This window comes from Stegodyphus dumicola, chromosome 9 (assembly GCF_044657685.1).
Source record: "Stegodyphus dumicola isolate Sdum_Otavi_A_Nest chromosome 9, ASM4465768v1".
NCBI classification, from domain to species: Eukaryota; Metazoa; Arthropoda; class Arachnida; order Araneae; family Eresidae; genus Stegodyphus; species Stegodyphus dumicola.
In genome coordinates, this window is record NC_140776.1 from 2614835 (window position 1) to 2639173 (window position 24339).

A 24339-nucleotide genomic window follows, 5' to 3' on the forward strand; every position below is an offset into this window, starting at 1 on the left:
CATTGTTGTGAATGTCATTTACGAGAAGCAATTTTAAACTCGAAATTCACGGAATAGAATTTTTTTGCTTATTCTCATAATATAATTTACTTCGAAAAAATTGTAAGAATTAGTGTTCGGTTTTTTTTATATAAACAATCAAGAGTGATTCGACATAAATCTAACATAGATATGCAAAGAAACGAAACGTCACTAGTAATAACGATATTGGAAATAATGCATTTTCTTTCTTTCTTGACTACTTCTAGACTCTCAACTTTAATGTCCATTTGTTCATCCAGTATAGATTCTGGCTAATAATTCTGTAACTAGAAATGTTCATTGAAACGCTGATAGTAATCAATTGATTCATATGGAATTCAGAATAAAGTGATAATAGAACCTGACCATGAAAAACAATTACTAGGAGGAACATTCAAACATTTTATCACTGCCTTAAGCAGAATTCTAGTCTTGGTAAAGATTGCACTTTAAATGTTGCAACTCTTGTTTTTGCCCATATCAATGGCACTTTAATTTCTTCTACAAAAAAGGATTTAGCATAAATATCCCCACAATACGCCCTCTAAGAAGAATCACAAAGGCATATAACTCTATCTTACGATAATTATTAACTAAAATCATTCTAAGAATTTTTAATTTACTAATCGAATTGAACTATCCATGAAAGCGAGTCCAAATCGTCGAACGTTGTGAGTTAAGAGATTTATCCCAGTCTAACGTGCGATTCCACGAGTTTGGAAAATATATTTTTACATAAATAAACACTAAGCACCTAAGTTGTCAAAGCATCTGGCAACTTCTGACTGCACATCGAATGTGTCACTTATTCCAACACCTTTTTTGCTGTTCTTTGAAAATGTCTGACTGAAGAGCAATTTCTTTGAGTTCTTGTGGGAGTTCTCCTAATACATCAGGTACGTTAAATGACCATTCCCTCAGTATGAAGCCACGTTTAAGCACAAGGTTATCAATGTCTCCTATTAAAGTTTTGGTAGCAGTTCTTGATACAGCGCTTGTTAAAAGATCAACAACACAAAAGTCAGATTTGACAACTTCAGAAGAGCATAAAAAGTAGTCTTGTTAAAAGTTCGCTCTAAAGATAATTTAATCTCTAAAGATAATTGGAGAGTTGATAAGAAAGGTGCAGAAGAACTTCCTGATGTCGCCGTTAGAAGTCGATATTCTTAAATCCAATCATTCTCATGATTTCTCAAAAGAATGCGCTAGAAATCTGTATCTTCCTTAAGTGCATGGACTTGTTTAAACATTCTTTTATCTGGGCAAATAGCAATAGGATATGTTCTAAATCTGACGAGAATTTCAAAGAATTTGTTAACTTAAATAATGCTCTTTCTGAAATGGTCCAACCTAGTTCCTAACGAACAGCTCTTGAATATTTTTGGTTTCGTTTAATTAATTCACCCGAAACAAACGATTTGGAAATTCTGAATCCTACAAAAATATATATTGGAGCAGATTCGTAAACCATAGGATCTGACAAAACTAGATCATTGAAGGAGTTCATTTGATGGTAATGACATGTGCTACAAGTTTCCGCAGACTTTGTATATAACAAAAACAGAAGTTGTAATGGAAGGTTCTAAATGAAAATGAGGAGAGAAAGTGCTCTCCAGTTCTCAATTTGTTTGAGATGTGGTTGATCCGAGTATTTGCCTTTTTTCTAATCACACGAAGGTCTAAAAGACAGCCTCAGTGATAAATTTGGCCTGTGAGCCGAAATGCAAAAACACTCGACAAGGTACGAAATTACCTAATTCGTCAAGAACTCTGATTACAGCAGTGCAAAATAAAACCTTTTGCTTATAGTTTCAGTTTTCACAAACTTAGAGTTTCTTCGACTAACACTATTAGAAACATTACTTTGGATAGTATGATAGTATTTGCTATCATATTTTGAGGAGTAAACACTCATGCTTGACTTGCACTTTTATTGTCATTAGCAGATAAACCAGCAACTCAAGATTTTGTAAATTGCGATACGGAACGGTGATTATTATGGCAGGTTTTGAATCTACTCAAGCTTTTACAAATCTTACCGTTATGCATATTAGATAAACAATGAAAACAAAGTTTATCAAACTTCAAAAAATCGAATTTTTTATACAGGTAGTGTAATAAGTGGATTATACTTATATAAGTAGTTATTTCTTTTACAGTAATGGCGATTTGTAGTAATTTCTAATACAAAGGATGTGGCTTTATCTTGTTTTCCTCTAAACTGAATTTATTGTTGAGTTCTAGCATGTTCTACTTAAAATATTGAGTAATTTATTTAGCGTTTCCGGTTGGTCGCCCTGTATTTCCATCCAATATGTCTACAAATAAATTGGTTGCATCTATAAAGCCTTATACTTTTTGTTATAGAATACTTTTTTGTTATGGAATAGAGAACGAAAGCATTCATTAGTCACGTCGTGAATCATCCTTTTTGGACGTCGCTGACGTCAAAATAGCGTCCGCTAAATCATCAATATATGGCTGCCTAATAAGCTTCTTAAATAATACATTCACCTGCTGTCGTTTATTGGAAAGTCTATCTTCAAGTAAATCCAAAGCAATTTTATAATTTGAATATGGAACAGGTATAGCTTGAATTATTTTTACAGCTTCAGCTTTACAGGAGTTAAGATATAAGCATTTGAGGTATTGATAAATTAATATTATTATGTACACTGTCCTTAAATACGTTGCTGAATGATGTAAACTTCCTCAAAAAGTAGTCATCAAGGCGAAAACCTTATTGTTCTAAATCCAATTCGAGATTATTTTGAACTATCTGATATTTTCCAGCATACAAATATATTTCCTTTTCTTTACACGTTACATAAATATTATCAAAAATGGGCTAAATATCTGCACTTAAATTATTCAGTTTTTTTTTTGGAAAGTTCGGTTTTTGCACCACCTGCATTCATTGTGTCAGAACTTATTTTATCTTTCAGGTTTGTTAAATTTTCTTTTGTGATTGCTCTCCTTTCTAACACTGATTTCATATCCAATTTTGAAAAAGGTAAAGATAACTTACCCTTAAGTGGCACAGAAAGTTTTTGTTCTCAGATGTTTCAGCAACAGTCAGTTGAATCAAAATTTGTTTTATTAACATGAAAATCACATATTATCCACCAGGCGGTGACAAGAAAATGTTCGTTGTAGAAGTCTAAACATAAGGTTCCAAAGTGAAGCTTTGCAAACATATGAATAAATCGAAAGTAGTACTAAAAAAGAGTTACGTGACGTTCGTATTGTATCAACATACGAAATTTAAATTGAACCATAGTAATTATTGTTCTCGATGAACCCATAGGGTCTTCGGGTGGACTCGACCAAAATAACGGGGCGATGCGAAATAACAATAATAAGCAATGGACAACATGAATTAAAATTTTTTAATCTTCAAAAAAATGTATATATACGTTACGAATCACAGTGAAAAATGAAACATATACTGCCGTCGCCAAAAGGTGGGTAGCTACGTGATAAACTAAAATAATAAATTAACTCGTAAAAAAAGTGCCATCTGCATGAACTTAAACATAATAATGACACATACACTTTCCAATGCTAAAATGTTATAATTGACATACATATTCATGTTTCGGTATTTTTAATTAAAAAAATATATTTGGAAAAAGTTACAAAATCTAGTTTTCTATATATTCCGTCGGTCTATTTATATCTAGGAAACTTTAAGACTCCTTTACGAGGAGATCCGAAGTCATATTTACCAAACCATGTTTAAATGATGTTACCTCTAATAATTATCATTTCATTTTCCAAATTTGGAACTTTTTACTTTACATTCAGATAAAATAAAGAGCTATGGTCTGCTTGGAATATTAAAAAAAATAAAATCTACACTTGCATTTGGTTTCAGTTTATTCCCAGATATTTCAGTCACATTTTTTCAGCTCTGTCTTGTCATTCGTGTGCTTTTCAACCTTGTTTAACATTATTTCTTATCTCTTAAAATGTCACAATTATAACAAAAACTAACTTTTTCACATATAGAAAAGGAATAAGTTTAGTAACAAGTTGGTATATCTCCATAGAATATGAAGAGGATTACGGATGATATTTAATTCAGACTGCGTTGAAGAAAAGGAACACATATCTTTTTCTTAAGTAACAACCTGATATTTTCTCTTCCTTAGAGATTTCTTTCTTTGTCACCTTTTTAAAGCTTTCGAAATCTCCTTCACTCTCTGTTTTTCTATTATTATTCATGAAATACTCATTGAATCTAATCCGTTCCCTCTCCAAAAGTATATATAAAGAAAAAGGGTTTCTTCCAAAAATACAAAATACGTGTTAAGGCAGCACTTTTTGCTCTTGAAAGAAGCGGAATCTTGTTAAGCAATCTGTATTTCTATTACTGTTCCTCCAATTACATAACATATTTTTAATATCCGGTTGCAGCGCCGTATGTTTCTTCATATTTGTGAATGTTGTGATCTGCCATGGATTAACTGATAATCAGGCCTATATAGCTGATAATTCCTTGATCACGCCAGCTGTAAATTAGTGCTCATTGTTGCTCTATATGTCTTCAGCAGCATACTTCGATTTCAAAGAGACAAAATTTTATTGCACGATCTAAGTCGCTTGTGTTCTTCACAAGCAGTAGGTAAGAAATAGACTAGACTAATTTTGCTTTGAAAAAATATACAGTGTTTCTTTAAATAGCGTTACGATGGTGTTGAGATTGTTGCGTATTACATAGTATAATGATTAAAAGAGAACGATACAAACATTTCAGCTGATGGTATAGCAACATAACACTGCTTTTACATTGATTATAACATTTCATCTCTTCCACATATCCAGTGACGCAGAGATACTGAAGAAGATTGACAAACTGTTCTTCAGTAAAATCCTCATTACTTCTCGTTTCTTAAAGTAGACATCTTTTTTTAATAATTTTTTGTATTTCCACTTTGTCATATTGTTCGAAATGTCCAGGCGCGGTAGGATAGCTTCCCCGCAAGTTTAGGGTTGCTAGAAAATTGCAAGGGAAGGGAGGTTGCCACATGTAGCGAGAAATCACCCATTTGGCGACAAAATTGACGATATGCCAAAGACGAATTGAGAACCTTCTGGAACGAATTCTTACCAGTTTAGCCCAGAATGTTCTCGAACACAAGCCAAAATCTATATAAACCCTGCTGGTACGCGGAGAGTTATTCAGTCAGTTAGTTAGTTATTGTCTCGTCTAGCAAGTCAGTGCGGAGTCCATCGAGTTGATAATCAGTCAGTGAGTGCCGAGTTAGTCGTCAAGTGCACTGAAATAGTCTTTTAGTTTATCGCAAGTTAATGCACCGTCGAGTTTTATTTTAGAGTGTGCTGAGCTCCGGGAACGACTGAACTGAGTTGAGAGCTGTACTCTTGTGTATCGTCGAGTGCATCGCGAGTTGTAGCATGGAGAGTCTCGAGAGTATGTTGAGTTCCGAAAACGACCGAGTAGAGTCGGGAAAGTGTGTACTTAAATTAATTCTAAGTGAAAGGCAAGCTCAAGAGTTTCCTGTGACAGTCTAAGAAGAAAATGACTATTCCCTTAGAATAAAATAATTTCTTTGCATTAAACTTGTACGGAAAATGTATAGTTACCATGTGAATGAACATTTCCCTCTCCGCTTTTTAGTAGCCAACATGACATCTGGGCAGAGTATAAGGAGTTATTATTCATGTTGGCTTTCTTCATCTTAGTGCTGATATAGTATAACCGATAAACGATAGTTTATATTTATAGAATTTTATAATAAAATGGAAAGGAAATTACTTATATTACAGAAAGATAAAATTTAAAAAAATTACGTTATGTACATTTAATCATTGTAGGAAAAATAGCTTTTATTCAACATTTTTCATCCCATTGACCGAAAATGATAAATGATAACTTCGAAAGATAAGCAGATTAAACTGCGATTATAACAGAAAATGTATGAGCACTAATGTAAAGAAATCACTTAACTGTTCAGGAATAAAATAAATTCAAATATGAAGTAGGTTTGTCTACTAATCAAAATAATGCACTTATTTTCAATTACAAAATAATACAAATAAAATGGTGATATAAAAGTCTCCAAATAGCAGAATAAAATAAAAGTTTCCAGGATAATAGTGAACTAATGATGCGAGACTGTTTTTTCCGACTCAGTCATTATCATAATGAGAAGAAGAAAACTTTACCAAATTATAAAACGTTTAATAAGAAAGTTATTATTTCGTACTTTTTTAATAAAATGAAAAACAAAGTTTATGTAATAACATAGCCTGGGAAGTTTTAAGTCTTTAATTACTCATTTATCAGTTCCGTCCCTTTTGGGGAATATAATTCAAATATATTTGTCTTTGAAATTTTCAGTATGATATTAACATATGACTATTTAATTGGTCATTTAAAAATTTCAATTTTCTAATTGATTGAGAATTCATGTTAATCTTCCGAGAAATTAATGAAGAATTGCAGCACCAGTGGAAAATATTTGGGGAAATATTTAAGAAAATTATGGATTTCTTGAGAAACTAAAATAGATGTCCAAATAAAAAACAACTGCTTTATTAAAAACACAGATAAGGAGAACTTTATAATATATTAAAACGAAATTTTCTGTTATTAACTACGCGTAGGATTATTAGAAAGAAACACACATTTTCTCATTAAAATCTTCTTCAAAGCTTCAGTTGCCTCACAGGCTTATTTGATGTATATTTTGCAAAATAATGTATAGCGGGTGACGAGGTTTCTACGTCAAATTACCTTCTTAAAATATTTTCGTCGGTACATTTCTTATTCCTACTTGCCAGGATTTCAACACCCGCGAATTATATTCTCTGCCACAATATCCGTGATGCATGCTATTAACTATAGTATCAGATACAAGCTAAAGAAGGTTATATATTCCAGGGCGAAAGACTTCTTATAGGGGAGGGATAAAACCAAACTTATTGAGATTTATCTTCTCATCAGCAAAATGGACACATATCTTCAACACCAAACTATCAGGAATAAATAAATACTATTTGCGTCAGAATTTCGGGCATAAAGATAAGAACTTTCTCGTGTATAAGGGATTGCAATACTCAGTTTGCTTGGGAGAAATTTTCAGAATTACAGAAATGTACGTAACGTTATCATTTTGTAAATATTTAAATGCAGAAATTCCATTAGAAGATTACACCAGACCAGGTTGTACAACAATAATATATTAAAAATTATATGCTTTAAATGAAATAATTTCGTACACAAATTTCAGAATTAACGTGCCAGGATACGTATTTTAAGAACCTCCAATACATATAACTAATACTAAAACAAAATGCAGCCAATAAATATAACTACCAGGAAACGAATTTAAGATGAACCACCTGTGTTAAGTAGTTTTATTCTCGCAATCAATGTTGAGATTTTATCTCCTTATTGAGGAGGAAACTGCAGCATATAGTTATACCCATGAATCATAATTCTTGATCTATTATGCATATTTAGAAAATGATTTACACTTAAGGTCTGTTCTTATGTTACGAACTCAATAAGGCCGTATATATATGACCTAGAACATAATTTATGACGTCTTTAAAAATATATATTCGTTCATCTTAAAATATGCCTACGAAATTAAGGCAAAATATTATAAGTAGATAAAGCCATAAGATAAGGCTATAAGATAACAGGGGCATTTTAACATCAAAATCAAGAAAATAAAATTTTTTCATGGCAGGTTTGGAAAATGTATAAAAGTATAATCTCATGTATAAAAGTATAATTATTTTTACAGTGAATTATCAGCACTGCAGTCATCAACTACACTGCCCTTTAATTTTTATTCAAGTGTCAAGGTCAAGTCAGATATGTCATCTTGTGACTAATATTCTGTACACACGGGAAAGGACATTAACAAATTGAAATAAAGATTTCTTACATGGATCATTATTTGTTTTCATTTGGCATTAAGAATGCCGGTTTCTCTTTAAGAAACAAAGCTGCATCTCATAGCAAACAACGTTAAACATATCTGACATGATATTAAGTACAGACACACATCTTGAAATGTGTCCACACTATAAGGAATATACACTATATATTATAGTCCACGCTATATATTATAGTCCACACTATATATTTCTCCCGCCTTCTTAGCATGCTTTGTAGAGTGGTGGTCTGCACGCTGAGCGCATATTCCGGAGGTCTGCGGTTCGATTCCCGGCGAAGGCGTTGCTTTTTTTATGACTCCTGCTTCCAAAATACTTAATGTCTCTACAGTGGCGCCAGAACTAAAGAGGGTGGTGGATGATGATTCTTCACACCAAGGATTGGCGATTGCTTGCCCTAAAATCACAGTCGCCCTTTAAAAAGATGAGTATATCAAGTATTTTTTCCGCCTTCTTAGCATGCCTTGGTAGTGTGGTAGTCTGCACGCCGGGCGCGTATTCCAGAAGACCATGGTTTGATTCCCGGCGAAAGCGTTGCTTATTTTTCACTTCTCCTGCTTCCTAATATCTCTACAACTCAAGCACTAAAAATGACTCTTTGAGTGCTCATTTGCCACCCTCAGTGGACGTATAGAAAAGAGGATGCTAAATTTCAACTGGACCGCCCTTCTCTAAGCAGAATGCTTCGGAGTTACACGGTGAAATAGATGCCAAGATTTCGAACATTCACACATAATTTGCAAATTTAGAAGGTATTATGACTTTTGTAGTGAGTACAACGCCATTATGGAACATAGAGCTGACATTATGGAGTGTGTAAACTGCAAACTCTGCAACATTGTTGAACAGAACAAACTGAAATATGATGCAGGCAGTCTACGCACCAAAATGCCCCCTGTACCAAAGAGAAATTATAAAAGTAAAACCCGCAACAAATTACAGCACAACATAAGATTATCCGCACAGATAAACAACATTATAATTCAGAGCCGAGAAATTTCAACAGTAAAATGCTACAATCATAAGATTCAGTACTTAAGACAGCATTAGGGAGATATATGCTCTATGACTAACAACAGCAATCCGATAAGTCCTGCAAATGAATCTTCAAAAGACCAAATAGTTCAACACCTCTCCCTGCAAATTTTATATTCCTTCAAGAATTTTACTGTAATAATGATGAAATAATAAGAATTCCTCAGTCGTTGAACATATTTCAGCAAATTGCATAGAAAATCTCACATCGCATGCAACAATAATCTATATACAAGCGTTTATATTGCCTGGACAGAAAAAGCAAACTTATTCCTCAACATCATTAACAATTTTAAACAAATTTAAATGCCAGCATATCATCAGTGGAGATTTTAAATGCTATAATATCCTCTGAGGATATAATTGGACAGATACAAGAGGGGAGCAACTAGAATTTCTCAACTGAAATAATTTAATTCAACGCAATCAAGCAACAGATGTGCCATCCTTTGTTAATGTCTGAAACAGAGGTTGGACAGACCTGACAATTACAACCTTTCATCTACCCAACCATAACCAAGACAGAAGCACCTTACACGAGCATATAACAACTTGATCATTAGTATATTTCATTTAATCTACAATTATCAAAAATATAGTCCGATATAGAGTCAATAAATATAACAGAAAGAAATTCCAAGAAAGCCTAAAGAGTCCGAAAACATTATTCAAGCTATAGAAAGCTGCAGAACAAAAGAAGAAATCTTTTGTTTGTTTAACAACTGAACATTTTATTAGCTATATCCAAATCATCTGCGAAGAAACATTCAAGATACAAACCCACTCCCTAAATTAAAAAATAATGTGCTATACCAAGGAGCTGTGCTAGAAAATGCTACCGGCTCTTCGAAGAAAGCTTAAATCAGGAGCTTCTTAACCCGTATTGGACCACTTTCAAAAATTCAGAAAAATATAATACTTTAGAGATATGAGTAATATGATGAAGTAACACATGCGAAATAAAAATTTTCAGATATTTTTTAGATTTTATTAAGTTACTGGCTGTCCTAGTAATGGGATAATGGTCCAATATACTACTGAATTTTACAAAAAATGTGCTTACTTACTCAAGAGACAATTAGCAATGAAAATTGGGAAAACATCAGTACAAAGTCTAATATTGCTCAATTTAAAAAAACTGTAAGTTTTCCATTGCATGTTTTTAACTGGCATTGTCTCTGGCGTCTCTCGGGATTTTTTATTTTTTGTGAAACTAAAAGAATAATTATTTTCTTGTTTTGTATACCGGTTAGTGTCTACAACTATGTGCGATATCATGTCTTCAGCCATCGTGTGAAAACGTTGATCTTACAAATGCAATTGAAATTTTCATTCAAGTAATAAACAGGGAAGTAACTGATCTACTTTAGGAAAAATACTATGGATTATTTCTCCCAAAAGAACCAACGCTATTGAAAGGTTTCACCTGATGTCACAGCTTTGATTACCCGCAGGGGAAACATTAGGATCCAGGGTCAAAAGGAAACTTTCCAGCCTAATTTTTATTGTTTTGAAGGAATGTGATCCATGAATTGGAGGAGTGACAAACTAAACACAGTCGGAGATCGGACCGCTGTCCTATTTACAGGAAACATATAAAATGAAAACAAAATACCTTAAAAAGATACTTAATTTCATGGATATTTTTATTTCGATAAATATTACTACAAATCTATTAGCAGAAATGTATACATCTGTTTATAAAAAGTATAGGTTTTAATCCTAAATAACGGCTCTAAAATAAATCATTTTAAACAGTTATTTTTAAAGTCATTTTTTAATGAAATTAATTAAGATAGGCCAATTTTTAGCCTGCATATAAAACTTACGTCTATTTCAAAGGAGTTATGCCAAAGTTTATTTATTATTTACCTTTCTTTTCCATATAATGAAATTTAACTGTGCCGTCCTATATTTAGGACAGCGGTCCAATATGGATTAAACTGAAAGGATAGAAATCTACAACAATTTTAAAAATTTAAAGCCTAAATACAAGAAACTGATAATCGAAGCAAAATTGAAAACATGCCACGAATACTGCAACAACAACCAAAATATATATAGCCTCCTACAATAAATGGCCATAAAAATCTATTCAGGTGAACACAATTCCAAAGCTTATCTCAGAAAATCAGCAACAATTGCAGGGCAAACGCAACAACAGCAGTCCTAAATTCCACAGTAGAAACAGTGTTACTCAATGATAATGAGGTTGAAGATACCGAAGAAACAAAAATAATTCGCAATTACATCAACCCTCCGAACTCTAATAAAGGCTCTCCTTTTACGCTGCAAGTATTTTCCCAGATATGAGAAAATTAAACAGGAAAATGCACCAGGCCCAGATGGCATCTGTAACAAAGTCATTCAAATAATCCATACCACTACAACAACATAATCCTAAATTTCTGCAATAAATGCTTACAGCTCAGAATGTTCCCTCAATAATCTTAAAACTGAGCAGATGACACTATTTCCGAAGAAAGATAAACCACGTGATAACCCCATTTCATTCAGACCAATCAATCTTATTCCAGCCAAGGGGATGGTATTGGAAAGAGGCGTTACTGGACGCCTACGGTTTCACTTCAAAAACAAAGGCTTCACACAACAGTCTTCAACCATCCCTGCAATACAGGCAATTTTCTAGCAATCTGACCATAAGTAATGCCTTTAACTTCACTTCGCAATACTTAAGCCTAAACCTCCAACTTTTTTTCGACTTACACTGATATCTCTGAGAACATCAGTTGTCTAAACAATCTTTTCAGCATTAAATGACTTAAAAATCTCAATAACACTATATTATATATTAATATCCTCCTCTCCCGAAAGCAAACACGGGGATGCCCCCATGGGTCATGCATGAGGGCAGATCTCTGGAATATTGCTTTCTACGAATTAATTAATTAATTAGTTACGTTCCATTCACAAATCAATACGTTTGCTGGCGACATCGCAATTACTGTGAACGGCTCTCTTGGATTTTCCAAGAAATCTACGGAGCCACAATTGAAGTACTAGAGAATGTATGCAAAATTACAAACTGAAAATCTCTCTACTAAACTATAAAACAGGTCATGGTAATACACAAACTAGGCCAAACATGTCTCACTGAAAATCGAAGATGAAAGAATCAAAAACGTAAAAACGATAAAATACCTAGGAATCTACATTAAACCAAAGGCAAAATTTTATTCACCATTTCTAGGAGATCAAAGACTTTCTCACCACATACAGCTCAGCCTAAGATGACTGCATGGATACACCTGGGGCCCGAACCTCCATACTACCAAAATTGTATGTGGCACCTCAATAACCAAAATAATCACTTACGGCCCCGCCATTGGGGGCCTACCTATGACTGAACGTAAAAAGGAAATTCTCACCTCACCAAGACTGTTTATTTTACGCATAATATGGGGATTTCATGCAACTTCAAGTGCTGTACTCAACATCCTAGCCTGAATAAGCTCTATGCATTCACAAGCAGTAGATGAAGCTATTTATACATATACAGATACATACATACATATAAGTCATACAGATAAAAACTCATCATTTCCTTTAATGACCATTTAAAAAAATCTTTAGAAATCGAAGGCTGGCAAACGAGCATCAGAATTGTGTGAATATGGGGCGGTAGGTGATGCAGCTCACTTCCTCTTCAACTGCCCACAAACCGAGAAACTGCATTTAAAAATGCCAAGCAGTGAATACGGCTGCAATGGGCGGAGAATAACTGCGGCAACCAGCAGACGAAAACTAAAATAGAGGAGGTGATTAGGCTATGCTCAGCAAGGTACTAAGAAATTCTACCCCTCCCTTGAGAATTATATCTTCGCAGCATAATTTTAATAGCAATTCAAAATATAACAACAACTGAAAATCAACACTAGAAAAATAGCTCACCTCGTAGAATAGTAACAGGACTGTAAGAGCAAAACTATTGTAATGCAAGCATATTACTATCCAGTTTGTATGAACTTGTTAACTATAATATTGTAAAGCAGTTTAAAATGACATTGAAAATCCCGTCAATGTGTAAATGAATGGCAAGTTTACTTTTTCTCAGTTAAAGTATTGTAAATATCAATTCAGATAATGTTTAAAATATACACATAACTGTCATGATTTCATGTAACTTGTACAAGACAATGTTTGTATTTAACATATCTATGCTTATACACAGGCCTTTTATGTCCATGTAATATTTATATTTATATTTTTACACGTAAGAAATATTCCCTTCTGCCAGGATGACTATTAACACTGTAAGACTTTTACAACAAAGTCAGGTCAGTGGTTATCTCAAGTGGCGCATAGTGGGGACCACAGTTCAGATGTATTAGCGAAGATGGCAGCACATGTGACATGCGACGGAGGACTGGGCACACCCCTCTACCAATACGGTTAATCGGTATAGCGCCACGTCCACCTTTATCTAGATAACCATACGTGTTCATTGTGCTAATATACTAATATATAAACATACATACAAATTTGGTACTTCATACAGTGGCGTTAAAGCTAATTAATGTTAGACAGGGGATAATACATTGCCATGTTACAAGGTGCATGCAAAAGCATGGATACGGTAGCATATATACATAACGTGTGTACTCATATGTTGAGTACACTATGATCCTTTGAAGCATTATCATTAGATTACAGAAGACATGTACATACTGAAATATTAGGTGCGCAATGTTATGCTGGAATAAGTAATTAGTACAGTGAATTAAATGTTAGACCCTAGATTAGTACTGTGTGGTACAGTGTCTTGCTACTGAATTATTTGTACTGTTTCCTAAGTACATTAACCAATGTACAAAGATATTAAAACATGTGTATTAGGTACACAGTAATTAGTGGATACTCAAGCGTTAGGTAAGTGCTACTTTAACATACATTAACAGTAGGTACTTAATACAATGCTGAACAGATAATTGGTGCAATTAATTTTAGAGTGGGGCTCTAGTTTGTTCTTTGCGATACGGTGCCGTGTTGCAGGATAAAATGCGCGGATGCATAGTTACATTATCATATATACAGAACATAAATTCATATACATATATACAGACATTTTGTATACAGAACATAAATTCATATACATATATACAGACATTTTGTGCACAGACACATTAGGTACATGATTATTCAGTGCGTAATAGATGTATATTAACTATACAGTGCCAAGATATGTGATAACACTAGTAGATACATGGGTACAATTACATATAAACAAGGACATACACAATTATATATAGACAAAAGCGTATATACACTTATATTTGGTACATAATAGTCATTGGTGACATAAACATTTGGTACTTACTTCATATACTTAAACTCTAGATCCATAAAATAATATTATAACTAGTAATAGGTGCTTATTAATTTCATAATAGGGACACTAGGTTGATATTTGGCCTTACTGTGTCACGTTACGTAGAAATGTATGCGGGTGCATGGGTACAGCTTCCTATTTACAATGCTATACCGTTTTCCTATTTACTATGCTATACCTATTTACAATGCTTATATCATTCGATTTCATAATCAATAGGTACATGGCACATTTATATACATGAGCAGATGGTACATTGTAGAGTGCCGTTGAGGATAATTCATGCAATTAATTTTATAGTATTTTAAAAATAATACGTTTATACGCAATTATAAGGTGCATAATTGTCATTGGGTACATATACATTAGGCGCATAATACATATACATATTCATATACTAGTTTCTTAATACAATGCTAGGGCAAGTAGTTGGTGCTGTTATTTTTACATGTAACATGATGCTGTAGGCGATTGGATGGATAAACTAATATATATACTAATATACATATACACAACTTTTAGGCACATAATAATCACTAGATTCTCAGACATTAGGTACGTGGTATACATATACATATATAAACAGATGGTTCATAATACAGTGCTATAGAAAGTAATAAATGCAGTTAATTTTATAGTAAGATTCTAGTTTAACACTATGCGAAACGGCTTCATGCTACACAGTGTTAAATACTGACGCATGAATACAGTAATATTTCTACTTGTTAATACTATATATATAAAAATATACAAATATTAGGTGCATAATTAACATAGGATACATAATTATTAGATGCACTATGCATATACGTACATAATACATAAGATTAGTACAATGATGGAACAATTCATTGGTGCTGTTAGTTTTAGTGTAAGATCCTAGTTTAACGCTGTGTGGTACAGTGCCATGCTACAGGTTGATATGAGCGGGGCCATGGATTCAGTTATATACATACTAAAACACGTATACACAATTATTAGGCACGCGGTAATCGTTGGATTTATATGCATTATATACATGGTACATATACAGACGATACATAATATATAAACAAATATATATATAATATATATAATAATAATGCTATAGAATTTAGTTAATGCAATGGATTTTTTAGAATTAAGACTTTAGATTAACACTATGCGGTAAAGTGTCATGTTGCGTGATATTATATTCGGATGCATGGTTACATTATCATACATACGAGGAGATATATACATAGTATTAGGCACATAGTAATCATTAGGCTCCCAATCTTAATGCACATAGTACCTTAGTCTCGTAGACTCGAAAGTGCGTAATAAGGTTCAATTGGTGCTATTAATTTGATGATGCTAAATAATATTAATAAATAATGCAGCAATGATTAATACAGTTAATGATCAATACAGTAACATTTATACTAGAACATATATATACAAATACAAGGCGCATAATCACATTGAGTATAGAATCATTGGGTGCATTATACATATACATACATAAAACATAACTACATGGTGATGGTACTTAAGATACATTTGTAAACAGGTACATATGGTCCTTATTTACATATTGCGGTACAGATAATAGACATAATTCGTTTGGTTGGCATAATGCAAATTGATTAAATAGTTGATTCTTGCTATATTACTAGGAGTGTTGGATACTCCTTACGATAATTCACAGTTATTTTTTGGTGTTCGTAGTTGGTGCTAGACTCTGAATTACTATTCGTCTATATGGCTGACCAAGTATGGCACAGGTCTGTGTCAAGGTCGACCAGTTTATCCATTAAAAGCCCTATTTTTCTAACCAAGTGCCTCTGTTTTATCAAAAACTTACAGAAAGCTTGTCGATTGGTCGACGGAAGGTTGATGTGTAGGCCTTCTGTAAGGGGACAGGAGGTCAGATAATGCTCCGGAGAGCCAGTCTGTCCACAGGCGCACTGGCTAGTGTTACTTATCCCGCGTTTGTTAAAGTACTCGGGAAATGGTCCGTGACCCGTAATGTATCTTACCAATTGCATGTTTGCAAAATTTTTGGTAGTGTTCACGTAGCTGACATGGTAATAAGTCCGTCGGCCGGTATCGCTGTTATCCCATGTTTGCTGCCATTTCCCGATTGCCTTTAAGTGCAATGTTCTTTTCAGGTAAGACACTGGCCATGGGATGTTGATTTGTTGAGATTTTGCTCCTGTGGCAGCTTCTTTGGCTAGATGGTCAGCCAACTCATTGCCGTGGTGGCCGGCATGCGCTTTAATCCATTCAAGTCTTGTATGGAGTTGGGAATATTTTCGCAGATCTTCCTGTATTCCCTGAATAATATCGGATGGGTGGTAGATGGCAGCACAAGAGCAAATAGGAGAGTGCCTTGATGTGCCGTCTACCAAGACTCACCTGAAGAATATAATAAATATATACACACAAAAGATCTGGCCACAAGAGTGGGGCGAAGCGACAATGGGTCGTCGAACATACGAATTCTTTTCAAAAGTGGACAACAAAACTAAATGTAATATGGTTTCCTAAGCAATATTTATCGGGCCATGGCACGTTTCCAGATTACTTCTGCAAGAGGGACCCTGGCAAATACCGACACATACTCATGAGGAGAATTAGCTGATGCGGATCATTACGTTTGCAAATGTACGCTCACGAAAGACCTCTCCAACAATGACATACCATTAAGACATCTTTACAGAGCAATATATCGTGCCGAAACTAAACAAAAATGAGCCATTACAAGCCTGAAATCTACAGGGTAGAATAACGCAAGATATGACGAATGTAATCAGCATCCACGGTATACTGAATTATATAATAGGCTGTACAAATATGTGATTCAATAAATCAGGAATTTTCCCAGATGAACGTGTATTACGGAATACGTCGCTTAGCAAATACTCAACTGTGATATCAAAGAAATCTCATCACCAGCAATGTATTAATCCAATCACTTTTTCGCATTTCGAGCGCATTTTGAATTTAATCGAAAAATCGGCACTTACAGAATATTTGAGAAATTCAGGGTTTTGAGACCAAGCCTTTTGTCGCTTGGAGGGTTAAACGAACTTCGGATAATACGGTTATTGAAAATCGCTATAAACATGCTTTCCTGTATTCATATCATTTTACTGGTCATTTATACTGTTTCGTATGTAAAAAAAGGAACGAAGTGATACTTTGTTCTTCCTGAATTTTAGAGTGAAACAGATAAATTAGTTATATTGCTGGTTTCCAATAAGTCTAGAAATTTAATATTGCATAAAATATCGACTATGCTTACCAATACCATTCTCCAAATAATCCGTATTTTTTTTTACTATTATATAAGCCTAAGAATGCCCTGTTTTAAATAGTCCCTAACCTTTCCATAATCTATTAATTCCTTATGTCTGAATACCTTAAAACAGGAATCCACTGTAGAATTTTTTAAAATGTTGAAAAGAATAAATTTCGTGCGTTAGGTTTAAGTTTAATATTTTCCTTACAATAAATATGTTTGATATTTCAGTTACAGTAGCAACAACTAATCATAATTTGTGATAGTAATAACACGCGGAGAAAAAATTACTCAATATATATTCTATGCTGTGAAAAGTTTTTATTTTTGACAATATATACGTTATTTTTATGCTGTTGTTTTCCATGGCCTGCGTTTCAGGTAAAGTTATGTAAGTGTTTCTTTTCTCCATAGTTCCTGAATAAAATGCCCAATGCAGGTATTTTATTAAGGTCGTTTAATAAAAACACGCTTTTCCCACGAACTGTGACAGCATTTATCGCGCTCCGCAAATGATCTTTGGGTCTAAAGGTTCTACTAAAATAGTGTTTGGTACTGCATTTAAAAGATCTCATGGAGGGAAAGGCTGTCGTTTACAGCGAGGAAAAAATAGGTATCGAAATGGATAGGTAGAAATTTTATGCAGATGATATTTAAAATACTCGCGAAATGGATCTCTGTATTGCGCTATAGTGGAGATACTTAAGATATGTAATACAATAATGTAAAGTAAGAAAGCAATGATCCTCATAAAAGTATTATGCTGTTCAAGCATGCCGAAAAGTGACAAAAATAAGCTCTACTTTATCCTGAAATGTATCAAGCTTCGGTAACTTAAAGTGCGGGTCGAATTTCACAAGGGGTTGCATAAAAATTGCCGGAAGTCTAAAAATAATTTAAAAAAATTCCTTTCTATGTACACTTATGTGTATAGTGTTTTTGTGTCCGACTGTGAACTTCTTCGTATGCTTTTATAAAAATTGTACGTTTTTATAAAGTGTCTCAAGGCTGGTTTTTAAAAATTAGCTTTGGATTAGATTTGCTTGATTATTTTATCAAAGACATTTGTTTTACATTTTTATTAAAAAGTGTAAAATCTCATTATTAATGAGTTGCACTTTTCTACAAGAGCAAGCCTTTTTTCTTGTGTAAGAGTCGTTATATTAAAAGAAATCAATTTTTGTATAATAAGTTATTACTGAAAATCCTACTTTAAAAACCTGAAGTGTTCCGCTGATTATCTTAAGAAAAAAGCACAAGTGGCTTCAAGAATTTTTAGGATCACATTGGATCTAAAACAGAAGCAAAGTAAAATTCGCGTTTTCAATACAACCATGAAGCGCATTTTCAACGAGCAGATTGCTTGGAAATACATACAGACGGAATGTTTCTCTTAAATTCTTGATTTAGCCACATAAATGTAATGACGAAAGTACGAAAACGATATATGATAATAACTTATTAAAGTACATTTTAGATGCTTTTGTAATAAAAATATGCTTACTAAAATTTTCAGTAGATAAGAAGTAATTTTAATCATATCTATATCAAAACAATGTGATTTCTTGTTTCTTGATAGCTGTTAAGAAATAATCAATAGGATAATATACAAACTAGTCTTATTACAACATATTTGAAAGTTAATCTGAATATATTTTAAGCTTACTAATTATAAAATATTCTAAAATACTGACAATAATGTAGAGTTCACTTTGACAATGAAAAGTGCAATGTTGAAAATGAATTGATCAGTTATACACTAGAGGAGCGAAGTAAAAGCAGTTATTTACTTTTTCTTGGCTATTCATACGTAACCAAATCCAAAGGGTTAGGTTAGATTACTCGATTAAAGCACAGCAAAGTGCACCAGGGCTATCATCCTAAGGGACTGGATGCCTTACAGGAGGATATTTTAAGGACAATTAGCTAATATTTATCTAACACATGTAAAAACTTTAAACCCGGGTCGAACTCCCACTGTTCAGAAGTCTTAGCTACTAATCGTGGGTGGAATCAGATATAACGGGAACATTTGAATAGAGTATTAACACGCTCATTCACCCTTCGCATAGGTTTCCCCTTAGCCTTTCTAGCATATGGTTTAAATATTTTTAATTTACGGTTGTATGACTTATAACAAAGTACACTGGCTAAATAAAAGAGTAGCAGTAAAAGAAATAATTGTAAATGACATTTCTGAAGCACAGAACACAGTAATATTAAAACATCTCATCCATTAAGTTTGTTCTTTGATTTCCGTCTTGAGAAAGATTATACGTACTTCTTGATTTCTAGGAGATAAAATTAGCAAAATAAATGAGTAAATAATACTGAGTGCTTAATATGTTCCTAAAATGACGATGGTATGCTGAACAGGCCTTTGTCTTCCAGATACTTGATTAAAACAGCATATGTGTTTGTGGATTAAAATAGTTTGATAGCAGATGCTTCCAAAAACTGAATTTGTTTCATTTTGCAAATGCGGATGCAAGTGTTTCCCCAGCAAGTAACGAAATTATTATTACGGATATTTGCGTTTGTGAGTACACTTTTATATATATTAGACCAATATCATTGCTACATTTGAAACTTTTCTTAATTAAGGAAAAGAACTGCATTGTCCTTAACATTCGCTGACGAAAAAACAAATAATGATGAATTAACCTTTTATAGTTGAAAATGACGATGTTTCAATATTTGAAAAAATGAAAAGCATTAAATATCATGTTTTATATTTCTAATATGTAAATATGTATTTATCATACCAAGCATGCCCGTAGGAAAATCTGGAAGCACTTTGATTTCTGTATCAGCAATGGCTTGCGATGCAATCCACACATAATTTTTCCTGGTGATACCAAGTTGTGTGGCAGCGCTCATTATTTCTTCTGCTTCAGGTTTTGTGGCGAAAAGTAAAAATATCCTGGCTTCACTGTCAGCAATTTCTTCCAGTTCGTTATATATAGATTCCCTATGGCTTGTTTTCAATATCACAACATCTAAAATGTCAAACCTGAAATAAAAATATACAGTTTGAATATAGAAAGACACTGAAATGTGTTTTTATAAATATTTCGGTGAAATATTTTAGAAATTGTATCGCATTGCCTTTGTATCAATATGAAAAGATATGGTCTTTATTGAATCTTGAAATGCAAAAAAATCTGCAAAAACTCTGCATAATAAACCTGGAGACCAATCTCTCCATCCGGTACGTGTTAAGAGAAAAATTTGATTTTATTATTTATGTGATCATTATTGATGGAATGAGTGAGAAAGTATTTAGTACTATTTGAGTTCCAGTGTCCAGCCTAAACCTATTCTATCCATTTAAGGCAAAACAAAGGGCCACAAAATGATCACGTTTTAATTTGTAATCATTGTAAACATCTATAATAAGTTTTAAATTCAATAATTTTAACATTAATGCTAGGAAATACATAATATCATTATTATAATTTGTACATACATTGAACTGGGCTGTATATTTTTGCCTTTAGATTATTCGTATCGCACATAAAATTTGAAAAGAAAAAAAAGTCTATACTTCAATCTGTTTTAATATACAACTGCAAAGTGCATTTTTAATTTGAAAAAGAGCCAATTGTAAAATATTCATAACATCTCCAATTAAATTTTTAATTTATTGTTGCAAGTACGCGAGGACTATCTTCCAAAAGGAAGGATACCTTTATAAAGCACATTCTCAGGGAAATGTTTTCCTTTCATGCTAGAGATAAGGAAATTTACAAAAACGCTCCATACATCTAGCCTATTTAGGATTTATACCCAAGTTGAACTAGTTTGTGGTTAACAAACTTATTCATAGAACCGTTGGCGGGCTCTTGACAACGGCATCCGACTTTTGACAGATAGTTTCGACGTGCTTATCGTGATCAAACGAGTCGTGGAATATGATAATGGATTGAAGCTATTTCCGTTAGTATGCAAATCTAATAACATTTAAATACATTATAGGTAAAAAATATTACTTGAAGTCTGGAAAAATTCCTCTTTGAGTGAGCTCCCGGACTGCTCTGATGAAATCGTCATGCCCTCCCATACGTGACGTCACCATTGAAAATGTATGCCAGGAGTATCTTCTGAGAATACTCAACATCACTTGAGCTTGATGCTCCGCTGATGGTGCCAATTGTAAAATCCTAGAATCCGACACACGCTGCGAAGAATACAGGATGAAGGCAAGCATGAAATATCTAAAACGTAGCTGCTAAATCTATTAATATATATTTCCAAAAATAAGGTTTTTGTTATGAAGTGGAGAACTTGTTGTGAAATATAAAAATACAATTAATCTTAAATTGTGGATACTAGTTTATGTAGTGAGGAATTAAAATACGAAAATCTATGAAAATTGTTGAACAACGTATCAAAATCAATCTGAAAGACTTCTCAGTTAATTAAAAAACTATTTTTATAAAATTGAAGAAGCACAGACTTATATATACTTTTATCATTTTTAATAGTCTCTGGTGTGTACAAAAGTGTCAATGAATATTTTTTAAATATCTCTCAATACGGAATACGTATACTAATACGACAAGATGGTCTGTGTTCAGTTAATTTTAGCTGATTTTAGTTTAATATTATCCTTTACCTATATGGTATGTGAAGATATAACAATATCCAGATGCATGAATAGAATTTTAATATAGTGGTTTCTATGAATTACTATTAAAAATAGGTTTCGCGTCATCATGTCAAATAATGAAAAAATAAGATTAGGAAATAGATGAGGAAATTTTCAAACTGTGGTTACCTCATTGGTGTGTTCTCTGTTCGACAAGACTGTGATTTTCTGCAATCATGCGGTTAGAGAAATGTTGCAATAATAATTTACATTATTTTTACTAATGCCACTAATGGACAGAAAAGAGCCTAAAATTAATTTTACTCAACTCTTAAAAGATATTGCAGCTTTCAAGAGTGACACAATAAATTTCTAAATTCTAGGTTAATATTTTCAATAAGAAAAAAGGATTAATTTACACCATATGGAATCCGTGAATGTGTAGAGAAAAGTTAATTACAGTATTCGAAAATACTTACTAAATTGTGCTAATTTTTTCTCGTATTAAAAAATAAGGTATATTTCTTAAGTTGTTTGTTTCGTAAATACAGAGTAGAAATATTGGAAAATATAAATTTACTAAAAGAAATGAAACAAATGCAGTTCTAAAAATTTCGTATTAAAAAATCAAAGTATATTTACTTAAATGAGAAAACATAAATGCATTTAGAGCTTATATTAAGGCAGTGATAAAATTTAATATTTTTAAGATGTTGCCTTGAAAAGTTTTAAATGTTAGAACTATATAATGTTAACGCCTTTAAATATATTTTACTGCTATCTAGATAAATATTTAAAAATTAATAGATAACTTATTTTAATATAATGTTGTATTGTATATTACGTTTAAGTAATTCATATATGTCAATACGGCTTTTCGTTACATGCGGCAATGTCTTTTATTAACAGTAATTATTATCTAAATAAGCTAAAGAGTTCATTAAAATATTTAAAAAGTTCAAAAATTTTTATCCTGTATACCACATGCAGAGGTACATTTCCTAACTTTTAAAAAATTGAATAAAGTCCTTGGTTTTCAATACATTTAATTACGAAGAAATTAGTATTATACATTTTGTTTGAGAATCATTTTCAGTAAAATAATTTTACAAACTTAAAATTTATATGCTGAAAATAATGGTTTTCAGGATAGGATCTTTTTTTCACGGATTTGAATTGGATTATTTACTTGTTAAAGGAAAGGAAAATTTGCCATCATAGACTGACCAAGAGCCAGCCGACAAAACTCGAGGATCTGAAAGCTCACTTCTCATAACCTTAAAATTTTGACACTCTTGGGTAAAAACTTTTGAGCTGAAATAGATTATCAGTTATTTATTGTTATTTATATTTGTTGTAACAATAAAAATGATAAATAAAATATTTAGTTAATGACTGTTAAAATATGGCATGTTTTGTAGATTTCATAACAGATATAATTAATATACTGAGAGCTAGTTATGATTTTTCTGTCTATTTATCACCGTAGTTAATTAAAAACGACTTCCTGTCTCTTTTACGTTTACTAATTCTCTCTAACAATAGAATTTACTTCATTTGTTAATAATGGTTTGAATTATTCTAAAAAAAACTAAGCATGTTTATCTTATATTCGAATTTATTTTATTGGAAAGCATTAATATAATAATTTACCCTTACTTAAAACAAATTTTAAACTTAAAACAAACATTTATTGGATTGGGCTGTGAACAAGACATTGAAGAAGTTATTCTAGTTTCTGGTTAACTGAATTAATCTAAAATGCACATTAAAGCGCATGTAAGTTTTTGTTGCCTAATATTTCTCAGTTAATAAGATGCAAATTATAAATCTTATTACAGGGAAAGAAGCTTAAGTTAAGACAGTATGTACATGCACACCCAAAATTGATTTCTTCATTTGATGTCGTACGTGAGAGGTTATTTGTTTAAATACATCTTATTATATTTTATTTCATTTTTTTAAATCTGCATTTATACACAATTTTATTCAGTGTGATATATTTAGTAATTTTTTTAATATGTACAAAGTCGTTTATATGGTTTATGGTTTTTAGTTTTGTAAGTTTTACAAATACTTAAGAAATAGGTCACATTAGTTTTGTAATTACGTAAAACTTTTTTAAAAGAAGATTCGCATGGATTG

General features: G+C 32.5%; 1 protein-coding gene across 1 annotated transcript in view; it reads right to left on the reverse strand.

Moving 5' to 3' along the window:
- Positions 1-24339, reverse strand: part of LOC118188465 (glutamate receptor ionotropic, NMDA 2B-like) — a 755448-nt gene that overhangs the window by 168655 nt on the left and 562454 nt on the right. Inside the window, exons 7-8 of the mRNA XM_085823172.1 lie at positions 21596-21783; positions 20369-20616 (exon numbers count right to left, since the gene is read on the reverse strand). Of these exons, the coding sequence (XP_085679298.1) occupies positions 20369-20616; positions 21596-21783 (436 nt within the window). The remainder of the gene's footprint in view (positions 1-20368; positions 20617-21595; positions 21784-24339) is intronic.